The sequence below is a fragment of the Schistocerca gregaria genome, chromosome 2 (genome assembly GCF_023897955.1).
Source record: "Schistocerca gregaria isolate iqSchGreg1 chromosome 2, iqSchGreg1.2, whole genome shotgun sequence".
Taxonomy (NCBI): domain Eukaryota; kingdom Metazoa; phylum Arthropoda; class Insecta; order Orthoptera; family Acrididae; genus Schistocerca; species Schistocerca gregaria.
The window spans coordinates 884016617-884043450 of record NC_064921.1 but is presented as its reverse complement, the minus strand read 5'-3'; the positions used below and the strand labels follow the sequence as shown (position 1 = coordinate 884043450).

Sequence of the window (26834 nt, the reverse complement as noted above, 5' to 3'; positions counted from 1 at the left end):
AAACATCCTCCCAGTCTACCCTTTTTAAGCTTTCCTTAAATTGTTGAATTGTTATATGGTTAATTGGGCGTATTATTATTTTTTTTTTTTCACATTACTGTGTGGAGCAAAGTCATGAATTGAAAGTAGCTGTGCATCGCGATCAGAAAGCCCGTTCTTAATAGGATAGGTGCTTACTTCTTTTAATTTATCTTGGTCTATGAAAATGTTATCTATCAGGGTGCTACTGTCTTGTACAATACGAGTAGGAAAATCAATGACTGATGTCAGATTGTAAGAGCAAAGTAATAGTTCAAGGTCGTTCTTCTTGCTTGAGTGTTTAAGAAAGTCTACGTTAAAATCTCCACAAATGATAATGTGTTTTCCCTTTTCTGACAGATAACGCAGCAAGAGATCTAGGTTTTTAAGAAACATTTGAAAATTTCCAAGTGGGGACCTATACACAGTCACAATTATGAATTTACCACTGTCCAATTTAAGCTCACAAGCGCATACTTCAATGTGCTGTTCTACACAGAATTTTGCGGTTTCTATGTTTTTAAAACTATGTTCCCCCTTAACATAAATGGCAGCTCCTCCTTTCTCCATATTGCCTCTACAAAAAATAAGTTGCTAGTTTATACCCATTAATATTTACATTTTCCATTTGTGTAGTTATATGATGTTCAGACAGGCACAGTACATCAACTTCTGTTGTATTTTTAATATTCTCAAAACAAATTATTAGTTCATCTATTTTGTTCCTTAATCCCCTGATATTTTGGTGAAATATATTAACACAACTGTTTCCTCTACCTTTATTCGAACCATTTATTTTTTTACCTTTAAGAGCTGCCTGTCTGGACATCTTGTTCACCCTAAAAACGGTGCCCCTATGCCCTTTCGGGTCACAGGGGTTTTGCCTTGAGTGCTAGTGGCCCCCTTTAGACGACCCACAATTAAATCAGCTAATCTATCCTTCCCTGGACTATTTAGGTGCAGGCCATGTCGAGTGTATCCCCATCTCCCAATGCTACCAACAGGCACTGTATAAATGTGTGTTTTTGCACCGTCCAGCAGCTGCTCCCTCAACTCTCTGTTAACTCGCCACACAGAAGGGTTAACCGAGGGCTGATCATAACGCTGCAATACCTCAACAAAACCCACATTCGTACATCCTGTTGCAGCTCCTATTTTATCCAGGTCACTCTTAATATCATAATTCCTATCCTTAGCCAGGCTGTTTCCTGCCCCACCTATTACTATCACCTCATCATTCTTGTCAAAGTCCCTACAGAGTGGTCCTATGTCTTCTATCACCTGGCTAAGCCTAGCACTTGTGAGCGAGGTTACTGTCATCAGAGTTAGTTACTGTTGAACAAGCTGAATCTCATTATTGACAGAATTAAATGGACTATCACAGTGTATTTTTCTCTGATAAATTACTATAGGATAGAGCTAAGTTTGAAATGCGACTTTTTCATGTAAATGTGAATTGTGTTTTCTGCCAAAAATTTAATAATAAACTTTGCCACTGAATTGTTAGTTGATAAGTGTAGGTGCTGATCTGTTTCTATGTGCTAATAGTTTTTCATGATATATATAAACCGCTCAACATATCCAATAACTGAACCTTGTGAGAAATAAATGTCTTTAGCAAACAACATTCTACACTCGTTTGGATTGGTTGGTTGATTCGGGGGATGGGACTAAACAGTGAGGATTGGGGAAGGACAGGGAAGGAAGGTGGCCAAGCCCTTTCAAAGAAATCATCCTAGCATTTGCCTGAAGCGATGTAGGGAAATCACAGAAAACCTAAATCAGGATGACCAGACACAGGTTTGAACCATTGTTCTCCCAAATTCGAGTCAAGTGTGCTAACCACTGCACCACTTCACTCGGTAGCAATTTAGACTTTCAGCTTCAAGGTGACCAAAGTTTTACCATCGAGTAGAGTGTGTAAAAGACAGAACAGAAATGCTGCAAGTCCCAACACACTTAAAAAATAAGCATGTTTTGCATTTATTGTATCTGACTCATTGCATATTATTTTAATATTGACTATGGTACAATAATAAGAGTGAACAACTGTAAAGATCGGTGAGCAGTATATTTGTCTTGTTAACTAGCCAATTTATCCCAGAGTCATGACTGAACTTCTCACATTGTCTTATCATCATGTTATTCAGGCTTTCTGAAATGTTAAAAATAACTTATTTTAATTATAACTGCTGCACCCAGGAAGGGGAGCAGTTTGAGACAGGCACCTACACATTAAAACAGTGACCTTTACTTGTAATTATTTTCTGATGTATACTTGGGGGGGGGGGTTATAAAAAATGAACTCTGGCCCTAATGCAAGCAGTAATTTAGCTTGGCATTGATAAAAAAAAGTTGTTGGATGCCCCCCTGAGGGATGTTTTGCAAAATTGTCACATTAGGTCATTAAAATTCTGAGAGGTTTGGAGACCCCTACCCATAATGCTATGGGCACTGTCAGTAGGGGAGAAGCCCAGTGACCTTTCTGGCCAAGTTAGTGTTTGTCAAGCAAGAAGTCAAGCAGTAGAAAATCTTGCTGCATGCAGGTGGGCTTCAACGTTGTGAAATGTAAGCCCAGAATGGCTTGCCCTGAAGGGAAACAAAATGGGATATTAAATACCATCAATGTACTATTGTGCTGTAAGGGTGCTGCACATGACAACCAAGGGGTCCTGCTATGAAATGAAAAGTCAGTCCAGACTACCAGCCCTGGTTGTCAGGCCATATGACGGCCAATGGCCATGCTGGTATTCCACTGCTGTCCAGGACACCTCCAGACACATCTTCACTGGCCATCAGTGCCCAGTTCAAGATGAAACTCTTCACTGAAGGCAATTCTACTGTAGTCATTCTGGGCTGAAGATCTGTCTGAAGATACCCCAAACAGTAGTGGAACACCAGTTGGAATGTTGCCTGTTCTACGGTCTTTTCATTTCAGGAACCCTTTGGTTGTCATCCATGGCACCCATACAGGGCAGCTATACATTGACGATATGCCCTGTTTTGTTGCTATCCTGGCCTTACATTTCAGCAAGATGATGTCCACCTGGATATGGAGAGTGTTTCTGCTGCTTGTCTTCATGCTTGCCAAACCCTACCTTGGCCACCTAGGTCACTTGATATCTCCCCAGCTGAGAATGTTTGGAGCATTATGGCCAGGGCCCTCCAACTCATTCAGATTTTTGACAATGTAATGTGCCAATTGGGCAGAATGTGACATGATTTCCCTCAAGAGGATATCCAACAACTCTGTCAATCAATGCCAAGCCTAATAACTGCTCGCATAAGGGCCGAGGTGGACCAACACATTATTGACTTGTTCAATTTGTGAAGCTCTTTGTCTTTAACAAACCATCCAGTTTTTCTCAAATTGTAATCATTTGTTTAGGCTACACAAAATTTCTCGGTATGCATGTTGACAGTCAGTTAAAGTGGGAAGAACATATTAAAATACTTACTAACAGAATCGCTACAGCATGCTGTGCTCTTACAATTCTGACTGCAATGTGTGATACTACATGCGTCAGATCTGTATATTTTTCTTATATCCACTCTGTTATTACCTATGGAATAATATTTTGGGGAGTCAACAGTAAAAATATTCAAATAGTTTTCAAATTACAGAAAAGAGCAATTTGTATAATTACTAGGAATGGCAGTAGGGCTCACTGCCTTGAACATCTCCTAAACGTCCCCTATGAATACATTTTTCAAAGTATTATGTATGTAAAAAAAGGTATTGACTGCTATGTTAAAATTTCTTTAGTACACAGCTATGAAACTAGAAACCAATACAGTCTGCATCTGGAGAGGAAAAATAAACTTAATACTCAGCAGAGTTTGTTGTAGAATGCCATTAAATTATATAATAAATTACCCCAAAATATAAAAGATGTTGACACAATTGGACAGTTCAAAACAAAATTTAAAAATTTTTTACTAAATAAAAGTTATTATGCAGTAATGGACTATCTGAATTAAAACATGTAGCATAATTAAGGTAGCATGCATTGTAATACATGAGGAAATAATTATAATATGAAATCCAGAATTGTGCAGTACTGTAAGAAAATTACATAAGGATATAAAACTAATGTAAGATACTTTAAAAATGTGTGTAAATATTAATTTTGTGTGTATAAATTGCAGGTATATTGTATTGTATATGATTTTGCTGACGAAATCCACACAATATAAATTGTTACATGGATTAATAAAGAAATCAACCAATCAAAGCACATCTACTTATTTCCATTCCATTTGGATAATTCCTTCGTGCTGCACCATTATTTTCCTTCTTCTTCTTCTTGTCTTGAAGTGTATAGTGTACTCAGAAATATAATATGATGTGGTCTGCTCCTAAAATCATAACAACTGTAGACTGCCTCAACAATCTTTCACTTTTTGTGTATGAAATTGTTATTGATCATAGCTAACCTGTTGACACTGATGATCAGCGTCAAGGCACGTAGTTGTCAGCTGCAAGAATTATACTCATGTGCTATTTACCATAGACAAAGCATCAATAAGTAGTTGTTCTCCAGGCAAAATGTAGTGCTGTCTCTGTAACCTCTGCAGAAATGGCAAATGTCTTCTCATTCTCGTGATATGCTGTCTTGTTTCATTTACAGGTTTTTCTTGCCAATCATACATCTTAATCCTTAGAGGCTACTGATTAAGCTGTTACACCCAACACTTTTCAAACAATCTTAATTAAAGCTAATTGTTAACTGTAAGGCTAATTCTTATTGTGCTTCTATCTTTTCAGATTTGGAGCTTATCAAAGTTTCATTCGAATGATACGAGGTCAGAGTTTGTCTTCTGAAGACCAGCTGGAGAATATGCTGCATCTATTAAATTCTGAGCAAAGTTTGTTGATACTTGGTTCAGAAGAAGCTGTAAAAGCAACTAAAAAGAAACTTGTTGAAAAGTATGGTAGGCTACGTGCAGGAGGTGACTTGTCAACCAGTTACATCTCATCATCAAATGAAAGTTTTGACAGTTCATCAGAACTCCCACCACTGCCTATGTGCACACAGAGAAAGACTAGGAAATAAGTATGTGCAAGTATTTGTGCACAGCAATGAAAAAAAGCACCCAGAGAGATATTATACAAGAACATGAAGAAGACTTTTGCTGGGCAATGTTTATTTCTGTGCATGGCAATGAAACATGTGGAAGAACTGTAATATAAACATTAACTATTGGTAGTTATACATAGTATTGGTCCAGCTCAAACCTTATTACTATCTGTATTCTCATTTTTTCAAACAATATAGAATTTTTCAAATGTGGATATAATGTACGTGCATATAATGACCACATTCAGCACATTTCAAGGAGCAAGAATTAACTGTCACAGGATACGACAACAATAATTTGATAATTGTTAACAAGGCACCATTTTATACTCTGTCAGTACCCAAAGAACAGTAGTAAGACACTACTACTTTAACATTGGACACAAAGCCATTGACTGATAAAAGTGTGACTGGAAAAGTTACTTAATCTACATACATACTCCGCAATCCACCATACGGTGCGTGGTAGAGGGTACCTCGTACCACAACTAGCATCTTCTCTCCCTGCTCCACTCCCAAACAGAACGAGGGAAAAAAATGACTGTCTATGTGCCTTTGTACGAACCCTAATCTCTCTTATCTTATCTTTGTGGTTTTTCTGCGAAATGTAAGTTGGTGGCAGTAAAATTGTACTGCAGTCAGCCTCAAATGCTGGTTCTTTAAATTTTCTCAATAGCGATTCACGAAAAGAACACCTCCTTTCCTCTAGAGACTCCCACCTGAGTTCCTGAAACATTTCCGTAACACTCGCATGATGATCAAACCTACCAGTAACAAATCTAGCAGCCCGCCTCTGAATTGCTTCTATGTCCTCCCTCAATCCGACGTAATAGGGATCCCAAACGCTCGAGCAGTACTCAAGAATAGGTCGTATTAGTGTTTTATAAGCAGCCGCCTTTACAGATGAACCACATCTTTCCAAAATTCTACCAATGAACTGAAGACGACTATGCACCTTCCCCACAACTGTCATTACATGCTTGTCCCACTTCATATCGCTCTGCAATGTTATGGCCAAATATTTAATCAACGTGACTGTGTCAAGCACTGCACTACTAATGGAATATTCAAGTATTACAGAATTCTTTTTTTTTCATCGGCATTAATTTACATTTATCTATATTTAAGAGTTAGCTGGCATTCTTTACACCAATCACAAATCCAGTCCAAGTCCTCTTGTATCCTCCTACAGTCACTCAACGATAACACCTTCCCGTACACCACAGCATCATCAGCAAACAGCCGCACATTGCTATACACCATATCCAAAAGATCATTATGTAGATAGAAAACAACACTTCTCTGGGGCACTCCAAATGATACCATCACCTCTGATGAACACCCACCATCAAGGACAATGTACTGGGCTCTATTACTTAAGAAGTCTTCGAGTTACTCACATACTTGGGAACCAATCCCATATGCTCGTACCTTAGTTAAGGAGTCTGCAGTGGGGCACCGAGTCAAACACTTTCCGGAAGTCAAGGAATATGGCATCCATCTGATACCCTTCATCCATCGTTCACAAGATATCATGTGAAAAAAGGGCGAGTTGCATTTTGCAGGAGCGATGCTTTCTAAAGCCGTGGTGATGCATGGACATCAACTTCTCTGTTTCAAGGAAATTCATTATATTCGAAATGAGAATATGTTCAAGAATCCTGCAACAAACCGATGTTAGGAATATTGGTCTCCTAATTTTGAGGATCTGTCCTTCTACCCTTCTTGTATACAGACGTTACCTGTGCTTTTCTCTAGTCACTCAGGAATTTACGTTGGGCAAGAGATTCGCGATAAATGTAAACTAAGTAAGGAGCCAATGCAGTAGAGTACTCTCTGTAAAACCGAATTGGAATCCCATCAGGACCTGGCAATTTATTTATTTTCAACCCATTCAGCTGCTTCACAACCCCAGGGATGTCTCTCACTATGTCCTCCATGCGGGAATCTGTATGAGACTCAAACGGCAGTATGTTTGTACAATCCTCCTGCGTGAAAGATTTCTCAAAGGCTAAATTTAAAATTTTAGCTTTCGTTTTGCTGTCTTCTGTTGCTAGGCCAGACTGATCAGTGAGTGAATGGATGGGAGCCTTTGACCCTCTTACAGATTTTACGTAAGACCAGAATTTCCTTGGGTTTTCAGCAAGATCTTTTGCTAAGGTATGATGGTAGTGGTTGAATGCTTCGTGCATCACTCTTTTTAGAGCAGCACAAATCTCTACTAACTTTTGCCTGTCCTCATTCTCCCGACCTTTCTTGTACCGCGAGTGCAAGTGCCTTTGATACCTGAACATTCTCTGAATTGCGCTGTTAAACCACGGTGGGTCTTTTCCATCCGTAATCCACTTTTTCAGCACATACCTGTCCAATGTGTGATTTACAATGTGTTTAAAATTTGCCCATAATTCTTCCACGTCCATCATACCGGAAGTAAATGAAGTCAATTCATTTACTAAGTGGGATGCTAAAAACTGCTTATCTGCTCTTTCTATTAAGAATACTCTCCTAGCCTTCTTGACTGACTTTTTAACTTTCGTAACCATAGTCGTAATGACAACATCATGATCACTAATCCCTGTCTCAACACTGACACCGTCGATGAGGTCTGGTCTGAAATCATTAACAACAGCATATGTTATTTCCCAAAGTATTTCTTTGGACATATTCTGTTCATTCACAAGTTTGTAATAAATAGAATAGACTTCATTATAAGGTCCATTATTATTTTAGTATTTCATCACTGAAAAATTAGATGTTTTGATAATATATATATAGACTTTTCCAATAAGAAGAACCCAAGATACATTGCGCATGAATAGAGGTATGGCATATACAACTCAGTCACACGATCTTTGCAAAATAATCTTCCTTTAACTTTTTTTGCATAACATTGTAGACAGAATTTTCTTAACCCAATACCAAAATAATTGAAACTTGCTAAAATCATGAGAATGTACATGGCAACAAGATTCATATGAAAGGCCTGAAGCTCTGTTACATGTTGACAGTTTTTCTTTTTTATAGTTTGCCAAATGCTATTTATCTCAAGTGTGTTTATGGCCATCTCATGAAGTGTGCAAGCTGACAAGGAACTTTTATTGTTATCATAATGCAGAGCACAGTATGGAATGTGTGTGTAATTTAGCATCTGAACACAAAACTGATGATCATACAAGATGAATAAAGACAATCTCTTGTAAAGGATAGAATGCTACTCATCATGTAGAGGAGATTTTGAGTCACACACAGGCACAACAAAAAAGACTGCTAAACATGTGAGGGTTTTTGGCCAAAATGCCTTCTTTTAAAGTAGGCAACCCACAAGCATTCATGCAAGCACAACTTACACACATGATCACTGCCTCTAGCCCTTGAGAGTGGCCTCTACTTTAGAAGAAGCCCACATGTTTAGCAGTCTCTTTGTTGTGCCTGTCTGCAACTCAACATCTCCTCTATATGGTAAGCAACAATCTACCCTTTCCATAATACTGTATTCATGGAACTCCAGTATTTTCATAAAAAATCTATTAAAAAGTAGAAAAAATCTGCTGGTTTTAAGAAAAAACAATTAATTTGAGAATGGATAGCAGTGTACTACTTTTTGATGAACCCGTGTTGATCTGCTAGGTTTGCTAGTTACCTGTGCAGTGTGTATATTTTTTGATTCAGTCCTTGCACTGTCTTACTGCAGTCCATTTCTGCCTTATTCTGCTGCTGGTTTAGGACACAGTCAAATTAAGTGCCATTTATCTTCAGTTCTGTGTTGCCCATTATTCTTCAGGTTAGTTTTTATGACTTTTGACAGTTTCATAAGACAGTTTCACAAATTACAGTACATATTCAAATTGTTTGATTACACTGCCAGTGATCCATGTTGAAGCTCTTGACAAATTATTTGAGAAATTTTGGTGTCAGCTTTTGAACAATTTGGAATTTTGAGCTCTTCTTTGGCTTTGCCTCCTCTTTTGATGCAAAGAACCATGACAGTGTGATTTTTGGCTGACATCCATGAACTAACTTGATTTAGAGTTGTGCAGTAAGTTATAGCATTTTCTGCAGGATGTCTTGCTTGTACTCTCTTTGTAAGTATGTATTTTTATAGTTCCTTTAAAACTTATAATAAATATATAAAAATAAAGATGCTGTTACTTACCAAACGAAAGTGTTGGTATGTTGATAGGAGACAATAAGAAACACACACAAATTTCAAGCTTTCGCAACCCAAGGTTGCTTCGTCAGGAAAGAGGGAAGGAGAGGGAAAGACGAAAGGATTTGGGTTTTAAGGGAGAGAGTAAGGAGTCATTCCAATCCTGGGAGTGAAAGACCTCAGGGGGGAAAAAGGAACAGGTACACACACACACACACACACACACACACACACATATCCATCCGCACGTATACAGACACAAGCAGACTTAGTAAAGCTTGAAATTTGTGTGTGTGTGTGTTTGCGTGTGTTTTTTATCATCTCCTATCAACTTGCTAATGCTTTCGTTTGGTAAGAAACAGCATCTTTATTTTTAGATATATTTTTCCCACGTGGGATCTCTCTCTCTCTCTCTCTCTCTCTCTCTCTCTCTCTCTCTCTCTCTCTCTCTCTTGAACTTTGTGTGTATGTTGTGTTTGTGTGTCTATCAACCTGCCAGCACCTTTCGTTTGGTAAGTCACATCATCTTTGTTTATATATATAAAAACAGAGATGATGTGACTTACCAAACAAAAGCACTGGCAGGTCGATAGACACGCAAACAAACACAAACATACACACAAAATTCAAGCTTTCGCAACCAACGGTTGCTTCATCATCCCTTAAAACCCACATCCGTGTGTGTGTGAGTGTACACCCATCCTTTTGTCCCCCTAAGGTAAGTCTTTCTGCTCCCGGGATTGGAATGACTCCTTACCCTCTCCCTTAAAACCCACATCCTTTCGTCTTTCCCTCTCCTTCCCTCTTTCGTGAAGAAGCAACCGTTGGTTGCTAAAGCTAGTATTTTGTGCGTATGTTTGTGTGTCTATTGACCTGCCAGGGCTATTTTTTTGGTAAGTCCCATCATCTATATACACAAAGATGATGTAACTTACCAAACGAAAGCATTGGTATGTTGATAGACAAAAAAACTAACACAAACACACACACACAAAATTCAAGCTTTCGCAACCCACGGTTGCTTCATCAGGAAAGAGGGAAGGAGAGGGAAAGACAAAAGGATGTGGGTTTTTTAAGGGAGAGGGTAAGGAGTCATTCCAATCCCAGGAGTGGAAAGAGTTACCTTAGGGGGAAAAAAGGACAAGTACACACACACACACACACACACACACACACACACACACACACACACACACACACACACACACACATATCCATCCGCACATATACAGACACAGGCCGGCATATGTAAAGGCAAAGAGGTTGGGCAGAGATGTCAGTCGAGGCGGAAGTACAGAGGTACTCTTTGAACAGAAGCTATAAGAGCAAAGTAAGAGAAGTGTTATATAAGCTGCTTTGAGTGGTGCATTAACAGCCTCGGGCTGGAAGCTGCCTGTGTGGTGACTTGTTGGTCTCAGTACTAAATATGCAGTGGGCTTGCGAAATCAGGATAGCTGAGCATAGCAGTAAACTGTACTGTACAACAGTATCGTGTAGCCACTGCGGCAATGTCATCACACCAGGACAAGTCACTTGTTATGGGTGACGTGACTGGGTGCAGGGTTTTAATGAAATAAAGGTGCATCCGAAGCATATTATTAAGTCTCAATTTCTAGACAGGGTATCACTTCTTGTTGCTGGAAACCAGCAATACCTTCACACTTCCAGGTCTATGGCAGACAGCAATATGTCTGGGAATTACCAGCAGCAGTGATTGCTATGCGGAGTGAGGGCTGTGTGGACTCCACGACATTAAGGAAAGTAGTACGCTGCTGATATCAATGGCTATGGCATCTACAGGTTATCAGCTTGCCACAGGCCTTCCGTCAGCAACACAGGGTGCTGGCTCAGTTGCCAGAGAGGAAGCTGACGTACATAGATCAACACCAGCCATAGACAACAGAAAGAGGGCTGATTGTCTCATTATGTAATTATTGAAGTCAATAAAAGGGATTGTAACCATCAAAATGTTTCCACTGAGCCCCCTTTGATCCCACACACATCATCACATCCTGTAATTATATGAATCCTAGTCTTTGTTGCCACAAATCGTAATTTTTAAATTTCTACACCAGTTTCATGTTGATGAATTTCATCTAACTGATTTATGCCACCTACTTGAGTTGCGTTTGCTATTTGTGTTCCAAAGACAGTTATATCAGTTTTGTTGTATATATCATGATGTACACAATAAAACATGTAAATATGGTAATATGCACAATCCACATCTTGTTATTTAATTAACTGACAGCAGATTGCATCAAAGGTCTGGAGCATACGTAACATCATAGCTATTTTTTGCTTATTTTTGTCATCCCTGGTAGAGTCTGCAGAGTATAAGGTGGTGGATGTGCAGTGACCAATTTCTGTCCAAAGCACTTGGTGAGTTCATTTGTTTGTCTGGAAGATAGGCCAACACTGTTTGCCATTTTTCAGCTGGTCAGAATGACAGAATCAAGGGACACTCCCTGCAATCTTTTTCCAGATCATTTTACGGGACCTATTCAGTAAAAAAAATTCATTTTTGTGTTGCCTACAGCTTATATGTCAGGCTAATGATCTCGGCTGTCACACATATTGTGATATTTACGTGGAAGTAAGACACTGTGCGAAATTCGAAAAAGTTTGCAATGAAAAATAGAGGTCAGTATGATTTTGCATTTGGTGCACATTACTTAATATCTGCCTGTGTATGAAATTTAGCAAAGTTACTGAATTTTTCTGTATTATGAAAAGGGAAGTTGCTATTCACCATATAGCAGAGATGCTGATTCGTATATAGGCACAACAAAAAGACTGTTACAAATGAAGCTTTTGGTCTGTAAGGCCTTCATCAAAAATAGATCACACACACACACACATTTTTTGTTGTGCCTATCTGTGACTCAGCATCTCCACTGTATAGTGAGCAGAAACTTTCCTTTTCATAATATTGTTACATTCAGTCCTGGATTTTCCATACTGAATTTTTCATGTGGAGGTTTCTATGTGTCACCAATCACGAGAAAACTGATCTGACGGAGCACAGCCATTTGTGACAATGCTGTGCGAGCAATAAAGCCAGAGTGAAATATCGAAAACATACCTCATATTTTATAAATGGTTGGAGAAATCGAAATGAGATTTTAACATGCAAAGAAGAGAGTATTTAGATGTATGTTTATTATGCAAAACTTCATTATCTGCCATGTTATTCCACTAACTACAGACATTTTTGATCCAAGAATGTAATTTTTAGGGGCCATCAATAACTGGTGAAATGAGAATGCTAAGGGTTTTGGAACACCATGAGTGAAGACCTTACATGTTTGTTTTGTACTGAGGATGTGCTTTTTCATAAGCTACTGACCTTACTTTTACTCAGTTCCTTAATAAACCAGTTTCAGAATTCTCTTGCAGTTGCATCTGCACAGCATGTTAATGAGGTGACACTGTGAACAATCCACTATGTTTTGGCAAAAGATGCAAATTTTAACATGACAACAAGAGAAATGTGTAGGTTCCACTCAAACTTGCCACTCATGACTGTTCTTTGAAAGTTGCAAAAGTTGGAAATGGTTGGTGAGCCAGGCTAAAATAAATCACTGCATTTTTCAGGGGAATTTTTTTTAGATAGTAACCAAAACACAGGTGTCAGTAGATATTTCTGAATAGTCATCATGCAAATGTGGGTGTGGAGGGGCTCCATTTAATATTTACAAAAAATGTGAGTGTAGGTTTCACTTTAGAATGGCACTTCCCCTCCAGCCCTTAGCATTTCCCCTACAGCATATGCCCGTAATCCCCACCAGTACCACTCCCCACAGGTGCCCTGCTGACTGTGCATCTGTCGGTCATGATGTTCTGGGTGGGCTCTAACTTTAATGTGAATAGTGCCCTCTGTGATCGCCTCAATATTGCAGTTATCTACTACTGCATCATTTGTAATTGTGGTTGGAATGAAACTGTGGAAGAAGCCTCATTTAATCCTCATGTGTTGTGTACATTCAGCATCTACATACTAGTCATCACTGTGCTACAAAAATTCAGTAATTGCCATAAATATGTTTTTGTTTTTAGTTTTCATGGTATTCACTTAATTTGAAGGTTTGTTTGTTGTTGTCTTAGTTCTACATTCATTCACCTTAGAACCAATTTTCCAACATTTATAGCATTTAATTGGCTTGGAATTTTGTGCTTTACAATTGATATTCAAGTTCTAGTGTTAACTGTTCTGCTTACTAGTGGCCTGTGCAAAATCTGTAGTTTCATCTGTCAAAGTAAACTGACAGTTAATGATTCTTGAATTAACTGGTGAGTTACTAAACCACTAGTAATACTGACACTTGAATTCTCAATCGCCATAGTCAGGGGTTGGAAATATCCTGAAAATCTATGTAGCATGAAAAATCATCATCCATTTTCTTACCAGTGCTACAAATTTGTTGAGCAAGTGACATAATTTTTTATAAATATGCTTCCATATTTTTCTCAGAAGCATTGCAGCACTCCAAATAAACTAACTCTTATCTTCAAATGCTGAAGATAAATTTTACTAAGCTTCTTTAGCAGCCATTGCTTCACAAAGATGTGGAAATCCAGATGAATTTACAGTTCAACATATTTCTGATAACCCTTTATGCACGTTCTTCATACCATCATCAGTGTCAGCTTTGTTTTCCACAGTCCCTCATGTTGTAGGTACATTTAAGTTCTTAAATTTTCAGTCATAGTTAGCCATACTAGCCAACTTTTCAAAATTAAACAGTTATAATCTACCCAAAGCCACCTTAGATATACATTCAGTTAGTTCAGTAAATATATCTCGAATTTTGCTTAACAAAGAATATGATACCACCACATCAAACTGACACAAAATATGGTAACTCGTGAGGAAAAATGACATCATTTATTCCACATAGACAGTTTCAACTTTATTTACCAGTTTTTAACCAAGTGGTACTTTATAGTTGTGGAAACTTCACTAATCTCTTCCTATTGGATACTGACTCCAGTCACTTCTTTACAAGAATATAAAGTTGACTTAATAATGAATTGAATAAATGCACACCATATTGGCAGGAGCAAAATTACCATCCTATTTATTCTGTGATAATTTCAAGAGAAAACAAGGAAGACTACATAATACTACAAGCAGTTGGTACAGAAAACATAGTTGTTCTCTGGAGGAGCAAAACATCTCTAATGATAGGATAAAAGCACAGGTGATCCTTCCTGTTTTCAAGAAGGGCTGTCAAGCAGATTATCAAAATTATAGGCCCCTGTTTCTGGAGTTTTATGCTCACATGTTATGACATTTTTGGAGACCAGAAACCTTCTTTCTAGAAATCATCATGTGTTTTGAAAACAATGATCATATGAAATCCAGCTAGCTCTGTTCATCCATGAGACCCAAAAATCAGGTAGATGCTGTGTTCAGTAACATCCTGGAAGTGTTTGATAGAAAGCCACACTACTTTGTATTGAACAAAATACAAATGAATGAAATGTCATGGGCTGCCATTGCTGGAAGCTGTTTGCTTGGTTGTAATGATGAACCATAGGCTTGTGTTATGTGATCATTTCAAACCTTCTTTCATGCAGTTACTAATGAACCCCATAAATGATAGACAGATCTTCCTTTTCAGTCTTGCTCTACCTGGCTGATAGTTGAAGTTTTAGAAGCAAAGGTGACTGGCTTTTCTGATCTGTCTGGATATTTGTGAGGCAGTACTGTTCTGATTCTATATGATGATGGATTTTTAGCTAATACCACTGTCTGAGCTGGGTCCAAGTTCACCAATTTAATTTTTGTGGTAATTTCCCCTTTTGATCTTCAAAATTATAGTTTCTTCTTGCTTGGTCCATTTGAACTGTGTGTTTGTATTTTGAAGTACATTCAGTGGTCTAGTGACTTCAGCAAATACTGCAATGAAATTGTTGCAGTAATTCACTTTTTCCAATGAGAGATGCTAGTTTCTGGATATTCCTTGAATGAGGCAGCTCTTTATTTTTTTCCACACTGGCTTCTGATGGTTTGATTATGCATGGATTAGTGATGTGACTCAGACATTTCACTTTTGTTGAATTTGCAGTTCTTCCTATTGCAGCCAAGACCATTTTATTCCTGGTGTGAAAGACATGTCAAAATTGTTCATATGCCCATCAGTATTTGTACATTTGGCTATTATAGCATTCAAGTAATTGGACAGCCAAGTATAATGCTTACGATTTGTTCCACAAATCACTATATATTGCAAGAGCATTTACTGTGCCAAATAGTAGTCTCTATTATTTGAGCAATTCAATCAGTTTCTTGGATTCTTCATACAGTATCTACTGGGCGTATGCACCCAATAGCTCTAATCCTGTAAAATATTCCAATTTCTGGTTATTTGGAAAAGCTTATGGAAGTGACTGCTGGCAGAGTAAACCGTACAATGTATTTTTGTGCGCATTGGAACAGACTCAGTTTGACATTATGTTTAGTCTTAGGAGTGTGGTGTACCTGCCATATACAGGATCTAATTCTGCCAAAAACAGCAGGATTCTCGGAAAGCACAACAAAAAGTATGTGTTCTGTGTTCCTACCACAGTGAGAAGGTTACTGGGAAATGTGAAAGATTACCTGGGACTAAGAAAACCATGAATTTATAATATCCCTGGCCAATGTAGCATGTCAACAAACAACTAGGAGGTGGACATCAGATGCAATGAATATCAGAGGCACACTGGACTAAGACATACAGCCAAATCAGCCATTGCCAAGCACTGTCTGTAACTCAATCATTCCATGAACAGTGCTGAAATAAGGGTTCTGGCACAGACCCCCAGATACTGGGACAGTGTTATAAGAGAGTCTAAAGAGACAACAATGACAGAAAACCTCTTGAACTGCAACACTGGATACCAACCCAGTAGAGCACTGGAACTGCTGAAAACACAACAAGGGCAGTAGCAGAACTCCCAAAAGCAAGTAATGGTGTTGGATCAGATAGAGCACCAGGTGCACCAGACTGTAGATGGAACATCGCAGTGCACTTATAAAGAGAGGGGACTGTAAAGGGAACACCTAGGATCGGTAGGGAAAATGGATGCCAGAATGCAGAGGAATGCATGATACCAAATACGAAACCAGTGCTCAGTCAAGTGCACCAGACTGAAGAGGGAATGCCTAAGAATGTTTTAAGTGAGAGCAGACCAGGGAGAGAACACCTGAAACTGCAACAGACTAGAAGTGGAATGCCAACCCACAGACAAGCACTCCAGACTGAAGAGGAAGTGCCTAAGGATTCTACTAGCTGAAGTGGACCACAGGCAGAATGCCTAGAACCAACGATGGAGGTGGAAGGGCGTAGGTTTAATACTGGACCATTTGCACTCAATGAGGAGTCTCAGGCAGCATCTGGTGAAGATAATGATGGCAATGCAAGAATGAAGCTGATATCTGGCGGATTACCTGACACCTCAAGATGTGAACATATTTTCAAGAAAGTCTGATGAGCCACGACATATGATGTGGTTCAAACTGTAAAAGCTGTTTAAAAGACAGGATGCACTAATTGTGTCAGCAGAGTGTATTAAATGTTCTGTTTCCTGCTGCAAAGAGGCTCTTTATCATATGTTGAACTGACTACTAAATAAAACAAGACCTTGTTCAAAATGTTTATCCTATATTCTCCCAAGCTGCTACCAAGTTTATCCCAACACATACTTCTTGATATAAAAGCATGTATTTGCTCACAGTTTGCACTTTCAACTGACACACTTAGAACATTCTGTCAGTACTAGCCAACCCTAGTGACCTCTTGTCAAAAGTTCCACAACTTTTAACAGTCATTAAACATTTTGAAAGTTCACCCATGATTATCAGTTTTTGTATATTTAATATTATGTAGTTCATCTATCTTCAGTGAGTTGAAAATTACATGTACATGCCCCAGGCCCCAAATGCGAGAAATTTTTATCATCTAAATTTTACAAAAGTGCCACCTTTTTGTCCATTGCCTTTCCTCTGATATGACTACAATCAACCAGCTGATGCCAGAATAGGCTGAATCATCATCAGAGAAGCTGCCCTGTCAATAAAATCATGCTGCAGTGTCACCTGACTTGTGAGACAGGGCTCTTCGAGCTGCAACCGAAAAAGTCTCTATTTTCTGTTTTGTGCTGCTGCCTTGAGCAGATGCTGAATGGCTACTTTCTGTTCTCCTCCAAGATGTGTCTGGGGCTACTGGAGCTATCTTCTTTCATCCCCTTGGCAATCCTATTGATGTAATCCCAATGAGCAAATTAACCTATACAGTTTCTTTTCTAACCTTCCAGTCGTGAATAGACCCTTGAGGCATGGTAATGGAGGTCCGCAGATGGGAACTGGTGTTATAACATGTTATTTCTTCTTGTCACACACCTGGTCTCAATTTATGTTTAATTTTTTCTGTCTCAGCATTTCTTCACAGTAACTACATGATTCTTCACTTACATTTAGTTTTATACATTTTTTATTTTCTGATCTACCTATTCTTTGCCATCACCCTCCCACCTCTATCACATACAGTGCACTTATCTTTTCACTCTTATCAACTTATGAACGATGTTTCAGCAGTAATCTCTGTCTTGCATATTATCGAATCTTCCACCTTTAACATTTCATGTTTTCAAATCTCGTCTGGTGCAGTCCCCAACAATCAGTCTTTCCTTCTCATGCCATCCGGTAAATCTCTCCTGACCCAGGATCCTTTATGACTTTTCTGAACCCTACCCCTTGTCCTAAACCTCTTGATTCCTTTTCCTTCACCCCTCTTTCTTCCCCTTCGCCCTTCTGCCAGAATAAGAGCCACTGGTTCCAAACGCTGGCATATGTAATATCGTTTTTTTATATGTGTATTCTTCTGCTGCTCCTAGGTAACTAGATTTTTATCTATCCAATTAAATTATATTTTCGAAAATTGATTAGTTGCATTGATATATTAGGTCGTGTGGCCATCTTTCCTTCTAATCTAACCATATTTGTCAGTCGTTGTTGTCATGTCTTGTTGAAACTGTTGTCTGTTGTCTACCTTATGTGTTAATCCACTCATTTATTTATCTGTACCACCTAGATTAATCAACACTTTGCACCTACATCTTTTCTCGTACTGATTTCTTTGCACATAGATGAGTCCATTGTTATGTACGAATTTGCATATAACAATTTGTTTGCTGTTCACTGCACTCCTGGACCTTCTCCCTGTCATCTTTCACCAATTTATTTGCAGATTTGACTACTATTTTCTTTCCCACCCTCCACTTACCTTGTTTATACATAATTCTTTCACATGTTTGTATGTTTGTTTTCCACCAGTGTTCTGATCAACTTTTACTCCTCTCTTCTACATTACTTTGTTTGTCAAGCAAAGCAATTTACATTTTCTCCTATGTCTTCCTTCTTCAGTTTGCTCAGTTTTTTTTTAAAAAAAAAAATGTTTCCCTTGTCATGAATCTCCCTATTTATTTTTTATTTTCCAATCATTTTTTCATATCATATAGGCCATTTTTCTCACCCAGTCATTACCTCTTGTTAAGCCTTGTCTGTTCTCACGATTTTTGTAGAATTTTTTCTGATTTTACTGAACTTTTCCTTGCTTTTTTTCAATTTTTATATCTTTTTCTGCCCTCCACTTCTCTTTTTTCCATCCCAGCCATCTCTAACACTCCAAACTGCCCCTCTTGCCATGATGAATCCTAGATATGTTACATTCATTCCTTTTGAAAACATGCTTTTGCACCATCAAACCTAAGGTCCCACATTCCGTTTCTTGAAATGTGCTTGTCCTTTGGAGTTACTCCCAAAGGCCTAACATTGAAAGTCCCTCTTTTTTGCACTTATCCAGCTAATCTGTGATAATCTGTGACCTGTATGCCTTATCAGCCTATTTACACTCCAGCAGACTTCTCTCATTCTACGAAATACTGCAGTTATCTGCTGCTCATGTTTCCTTGGATGATACGATCCGCCAAGACAACTTCAAACTGCAACAACATGCCAGGCTTCACCTCAAAAAGCTATCCCACCTTCTCCTAAGCTACCTCAACAGTGCTGTTTCCCTTCCTGTCCCTCTGCAGCTCCCTAAACAGCCACACAATCAACCACCACTCCTCTCCATCCCACAGCCTTCACCATTGCTTTCCAGACCAATATTAACTTATAATCACAAGAACCAGTCACAACAGTACAGTGTTCTCAACCTCTTGTCTAAGGCAGTTTCCACCATGAATTATCTGTATTATCTAAGGGTCTCACTTCCATCCCTAAAACTGCTTTTAATCATGCTGCATTGGTAGGACATACTTTCCTTCTCGAGTAATGTCAACTGGAAATATTGCTTTGCAACCCAATCCCAAAACCTCTCCAACACCAAACCTGACATTCAACCCTGCCATGAACAGTTCCGACCACACTCCCCAATTGATCCACCACCACTACCTCACAATCCTCCCTTACAAGCTTTCCAAGAATTCCTCACATTCAGCATTGCTATACACCCCTTCATCAGGTCCTAAGATGTGATCCTAACCTGTCCTCTGCAGAATTTCTGTCTCTTTGTTCTCTGAAACCTGATGACCCCATCATTATCCTCCCAGCATACAAAGGATCTACCATTGTGGTACTTGTCAATGGGAGTATGTTAGTGAAGGGCTACATCAGATGTCTGATGTTTCTACATACATTTGTCAGTGAGGTCTCATTCCTGTGATTCAAACTGATATGCAGTCCCTCATAAAACCTCAGGCCCCATACAAGGACATACCCCAGCCAAACCACACAGCCCTGTCTTTTACCTTCTTCCTCAGATCCACAAACCCAGTCGTCCTGATTGTCCTATAGGTGCTAGCTTCAAAGCACCCACTGAACATATTTCTGCCTTAGTCGATCGACACCTGCAACGCATAATACACAGACTTCCCTTCTGTACTAAGGACACCAACCATTTCTTAGACTGAACTTCCAGCATCTGGTAGTCAGCACAACAAAAAGTTGGACATTTCACTTTTTTTATTCGCTTGGTGACCAGTTTCAGGCCGGGACACATTTTCAGATCATCATAACAGATAGTCAGAATGATATTGCCGAAAATGTAAAAACCGTGCCAGAAATGTGCAAATGAACAGTTATCTGTATGTGCTCTAATTGTTTGTTTGCAGATTTTTGACATACCATTTTGACTATCGGTTATGATGATTTGAAAATGGGTCCCTGCCCAAACCTAGTGATTTAGTGAATAAAAACAGTGAAATTTGCAACTTTGGCTTGTTTTTCATTGTACTGATTTCCCAGATTGTACCCGTACTGCGCCTACCACACACATTGCTTGTCATCACTGACAACACATCCTTTTATACTAACATGCCCCACATATATGGTCTGTCAGCTGTTGAACATTTCCTCAGTCAGCCCCCATCTGATTCCAAACCTATGACATTCTTCCTGCTCACCTTAACAACTTTATACTTACCAGTGACTACATCACCTTTGATGGGCAGACATGCAAACAGATCTGGGGTACAGCCATGGGAACTAGGATGGCTCTTTCCTATGTCAACCTTTCCATGGCTTGGAGTGGGCTGTCCTGGGATCCATAAGCCTTCGGCGCAGGTTTGGTTTCAATATAGTGATGACATCTGTGCCAGATGGACTCATGGTGAGGCTGACCTGTTAAAATTCCAGAATCTCTAAATACATTCTCCCAATTAACATTGCATGGTCCTATTCCAGATCCCGTGCTACTTTACTTGATGTTGATCTCCTCACCAAAGGCCACCTACACACTTCCACCCACATTAAACCAACTAACAAACAACAGCACTTACATTTTGACAGTTGCCATTCTTTCCATGTCAAACATTCCTTCCCACACAGCCTTGGCATTTGAGGCAAATTTATTTGTTCAGATGTAGGCTCTTTACAGTAATACACTACCATTCTCACCTCAGCATTCACTAGACATAATTACCCCTCCAGCATAGCTGACAGGCAGATTTCCTGGGTGACCACATCCATCCTCACACTACTGATCCCTCCAAAAAATCAACTTAGGAGTACACCTCTTGTCACTCAGTATTACCCTGGTATTGAATGTATTAATTGACTACTTCGACAAGATCATGACTTTGTAGTGCTTCTAGAATTTCTAGAAACACTTGGCTCTCCACCATCTTGAACACCCGATATTTTAATGACAAGGGTGAGAGAGCCTTTTCACTGTGCCACACATGTCTATGTGTGCAGGAAGGACAGCTGTCATGAGGAGCCAGGAGCTGCGTCAGATATGCGGCCCCGACAAGTGGTTACCAACAGTACCTTGGAAGTCATATCAAAAAGACAAACAATGTTTGCATTATGTTCCTTGGTGTGTGGTGTCATGAGAATTGTTACAGAGACAGATGAAGCTTGTATTATAGAGAGACTCTTACTTTTTGTTTTGACTCTGCATGAGACAGAACAGATGTGACTGTATGAATGTACAGCAGTTTCTAAAATTTATCTAGGAACCAGTTGGCTTGCTGGAGTTTGTATATAATAATTGTTACTTTGGGATGAGAGTCGAAAATATATTGTTTAACCGACAAGAGCTAATGAGTACATAATTTATTGCAAGAATAGATAGCTGGTTAATAATATTCCTCTTAACCTGAAACCTAAAGAAGAGGATCGGCTGCACGCACAATGTGTAAGTCAACTGGGAGAGACGTGTGAGTTGTGCAGCCCAACACTGCACTGTCTCTTGTTGTCCAAAAAAGCGTTAGAACTTCCCACACTCATGCCCTGAAATGAGGTCCACTCTTCTGGGATTTTGCCTACAACAGCTAGAATAGTTTTTTGTCACCCCCCCCTATCTCCACAATATCCTTGTAAGATCCTACACTCCTTCTGCATATATCTTCCCAACCTATGGCTCCTAACCCCGTGGCTGTCCCCTCTGCAAGACTTGCCCTATGAAAAACATATGCTATCAAAGGGAGAGCCATCTGTGAAACAACACGTAATATACGAACTGTTATGCAAACACTGTTTGTCCTTTTATGTTGGTGTGATGACCACCAAGTTACCAGTTAGGATGAATGAGGACAAGCTGAGAATGTATACTGGCAACACATAATATTCTGTTGCAGAGCATGCACTACAACATGAGAGTTGTAACCTAGGTGCCTGTTTTACCACATGTGGCACCTGGATTCTTCCCTCAGATGCCAGACACTCAGGTCTCCACAGGTGGGAACTAGTGCAGCAACATGTCCTTGGTTCTTGCCACCCACCTGGTGCTAATTTACATTAATTTCTTCATTCTCAGCATTTCTTCACAGTAACTACTCCTCTCCTCACTCCATTTTAGTTTTCTGCATCATTCATTTTCTGACCTGTTGATTTTTCACTGTTCCCTCCCACCTCTGTTACGCATAATGCACTTAGTTTTTCACTCTAATTAACTCATGCATGATGTTTTAGCAGTAATCTCTGTCTTGTTTATTATCCTATCTTCCACATTTAAGTTTTTAGGTTTTCAAATCTCATCCGACGCAGTCCCCAACAAACAGTCTTTCCATCTCTTGCCATTTGATATGTGTACTCTGACCCGGGGTTCTAGGTGACTTTTCTGAATTCTATCCATTTTCCTAAACCTCTTCGTTCCTATTCCTTCACCCCTTTTCCTTCCCCTTGAACCATTCTGCCAGAAGAAGGAGCCACTGCCTCTGAAAGCTTGCATACATAATACCTTTTTTTTATATGTGTCTTCTCCAGCCGGTGCTTGGTGAGTAGATACTTTATATATCAATTACATTACAAAGTAGTTTGTTAAATAAAAACCATTTTAATGTTAAGGGGAGAGAGTCCTGTGATTTGTGGTGTAACATATCTTGTTTCTTGCGATTAAGGCTGCGTTATCCACATAGCATGTAACTGACCGAAGTCCAAAATAACGTAGCAAATTGTTCGTTGCAACAACGAAGAAGAATGGTTAAAGAACAGAGCCGTGAGGTGCACCATGCATGACTTTCTTCAAGTAAAATGCCTATTTTGAATGACACGAATTGTGTGCTGATATTTATATAAAAATTAATAACTTTTAATTCTATATTATTTATTTCAGAATACTATAGTTTGGCTAGTAAGATGTCAAAGTGGATACAGTCCAATGCTTTCTCAAATCGCATAGCTCGAGATAGACTATATTCTTATTTTCAAGTGTTATTAATGTCTGATTAACAATTTCAAGGACTGAAGAAATGGTATTTTTTCCTTCTCAAAAACTGTACTGTCTTATTACAAAGAAGGTTATGTTTTTCAAATTAGTTACCAAGATGTATGTGAAAAATTGCCTCAAATATTTTAGAAAAAAATTGTAACAATAGACACTGTTGTTCTCAGAAAGATGCCTTTTTCTCTTTTTGTATATAGGCACAACTTTTGAAAGTTTGAGCCGGACATGGAAATCTCGAAGCAAGCAGTTTGCAGACAACATATGTTGGCCTTTTTATTGTATCATTAGATACCCAGTAGCACTCCATGATTTTCAAGCACAAATATTTTGAAACAGCATTTACTATATCTCCTGGGTGTGACAATATCAAATGGAATTCATACCCTCTGGAAGCTGGTCATCAAGTATATCAGTTGCCGATGTGTTTGACTTGTTAATTTTTTATCTTCATTCATTTACTGTGGTAGTGAAATTTTTACTGAGCCCCTCTGGCTCAAGCAGAATGTCTTGAGTTTGGATGAAATTGAATTCTTATATTGTAATATCCCAAGCAACTTTCCACTTGTTTGGAACTCCGTGTATTTAATTCTTTTAAGCAGCTTGTTTGGCTAGTATAAGTTTGGCTTTGTAAATTTTCCAGTATTGTTTCTTTTTAGTTGTGAGCAAGAGTACCATAATCAATTAGCTTAAAAATCTTTCACATGATCACTTGTAAGATCCCATTCCAATATTCCTTTGAACACAAACAGTATATAATACTGTTCCTAAATTCCTACTTAGTAGTGGACCCAAGTATACTTGGACTTGAAACAGTAAGGTTTTTCATGTTCTCGTATATAATGTGCTGCCCTAAATGCTTTGTTTCTGTTACCATGTGGTACCTTCATAGCTGTTTCATCCCCCACCAGGTTTTAGTCCATGCTAAGCTACATCTTCTCCTTTTTTTTTTATCCCAGCTGGAAGCAGAAGAAATATATATGGAGGTAGTTCCAGTGACACACCACAACAAACAAAGAATGCATTGCTGTGGCAGGTGTACAGCCAGCACATGTAAAACTGGAGCTGATTGTGGAAATTGCTGACAGCAACATGGAGGTTGCCACCAACTTGGTTTTAGTTCACACACTATGGAACATAGCCTGTAACCTACTTGTTACAGTGGTCAACACTTTCTTTGAAAACTGCCTGAAAAGTTGGTGGGGAAAGTAGGCTATTGTCAGTAATGTAGTCGACACCAAAGCTTAAAGTTAAAACATTCTGAATGCACGTTTATGCTATCTGAACTGCTGTTTATGGTCAGTCAAGTCTCACATATTTTGGTATTGTAGAGGTAAATGGTTAGCCACATACCACACTTGGTTTATGTTCTACTATTTGGGCTGAGTGTAGTAACATAATATTGATGTTATCAGTCACAGTTGTTCAATGTGGCAAATAAATGATCAACACAGTCACTTAAGAAATTGCTCATACATTGTCCTTCCACTTGCATAGAATTATTAACATTACTTAAAAATGTACAGTAATACTTTGTCCTCATTAATCAACACTGCCTTTACATATCACTGTTAGATATCAGCACTGTCATTGGCATCACATACATGTTCACATTGAGATTAAGCATCAAGTACTGTCTCTGAATTATTGAGCAACAAGCATCAAGACATGAAAGACACCATGAATGTGGTACATTGTTTTTGTTTAACGTATCCACTGGACTGACTGTTGTATATTTTAATGTAACAAAACATAGTGTTATTCCATTAAAAAGTCACTACAGATAACTCTTTTGTGGTAGAGGTGGGTCTTACAAAGAGTGGCAGAAGAATAAACTGTTATTTTGAATATTACTTAATGCTTTAAAATTTTTCTAGTTTGGGATTTATTGTTTTTGGTGAACTATAAATCACAGTTGGAATTTAGTGTTGTGACACCAGTTTTCTTCTGCAATGTGCAAACCCTTGTTTACACATATGAGCTATAGTAAATTTCATGAAATTGATCATTAGTGCTCCAGTTAATTAATAGTGTGTGTAAGATTATTCATAAAAATTCAGGCAACAAAAGTACATAATCAAAGTCTGCAAACTCATAGTTGCTATGGCAGAACATACAATGAAAAGTGGTAGCCTCTCTGAACTTCAGATTCAATTAACATGGAAGATAATTAATTTCAGGACAAATAAAATTAATTACTGTAAAGTTGGATTATAGCATTGTTGAGTAGTGTAGGTCCTAATACTGAAATCTGTCTCCTAGTTCACCCTAAATCTGCAGAGTCATATTACATGAACATTTTCAGTTAAAGATATTTTCCAATTAGTATGTTCCCTTGCCAAACTAATTATGCCAACGAATTATGAATAATGAGATATATGATTTGAGTAATAAATCTACACTGATCTAAGCCTGGCTATGAAGTTGAAGTTTTCATGTGTCTATATGCATTACAAAAAAGGATATTTTAGAAATGTAAAAGACTGTGGAAAAAAATGATAGTTATTGGTGGAGGGAAACATAAAAGATGGGGGCTACCCAGCTTACTATGTCTCAAGCCAAGAGGAGAGTGCCAGCAATTATCACGATTCCCAAACCAAATTGGAGGTACCATGTGACTTGGTTGGTTCTGTTTGTCCAGTGTTGTACATGAAGCCCTTCCAGACTCAGCTACAGGACTTTGTGTTTGATTCTCATCTTGCTCCATCTGCCTCAAGTTTCACTTACATTCATGGTCATTGCTGTGCATGAACTATGTTTATGGATTAACCTTCAGACTGTTGGCATTAGACTATGCCCTGGATTCCCTTACAGACACTACTTATATTGTGTCATGTATGAGTGAGTGTTGCTGCTGGACTTTGTTCCGGACCATCATCGGACTCTGTATGTGATTGTGGTGTGTACTGTGGTGAACAAGCAGTAAATACTAGTTGATGTAAGAAACATTTCTTACATTGCATACTTACATCATGAGTTTACTGTGTATTGCCTAGTGAGAGGATACCTTAACACAGTATATGACGGGGAGGCCTTCTCCTTTTCATTCCTTCTCACCCTTTGTACTCACTCAGTCTTCTTCTTTGACAAGTTAATATACTCACTTTAAAGGAGGCATGATGAAATTTTACATCAGGATCTAGTGACACTGAATTGCAAGCAGAAAAAGAGGGGGGTGGGGGGTGGAGGGGGAGAGAGGGAGAGGGAGGGAGGGAGAGAGAGAGAGAGAGAGAGAGAGATTTCTTGTGAGAACTCAAGTGCAGCTACTTTTAAGATCTTTGCCTGTTGTCATTGTGCAAATTCGACTGGTACGCTGAATTGCCTGCCTGAATCAATTCCCCACCAGACACTGTAAACCTCAATGAGATAAAT

The 26834-nt window shown here is 38.8% G+C and overlaps 1 protein-coding gene across 5 annotated transcripts in view; it reads left to right on the top strand.

The window, feature by feature from the left end:
* Positions 1–5314, top strand: part of LOC126335308 (uncharacterized) — a 328273-nt gene extending 322959 nt beyond the window's left edge. For 3 of the 5 annotated variants that reach the window (XM_049998443.1, XM_049998444.1, XM_049998446.1), the window contains one exon: positions 4787–5308. In XM_049998443.1, coding sequence (XP_049854400.1) covers positions 4787–5075 — 289 coding nt within the window. In that variant the 3' untranslated portion in view covers positions 5076–5308. Of the gene's footprint in view, positions 1–4786 lie in introns of all 5 variants that reach the window. The other 2 variants (XM_049998445.1, XM_049998442.1) reach the window with 1 other exon arrangement.
* The last annotated feature ends 21520 nt before the right edge of the window (positions 5315–26834 follow it).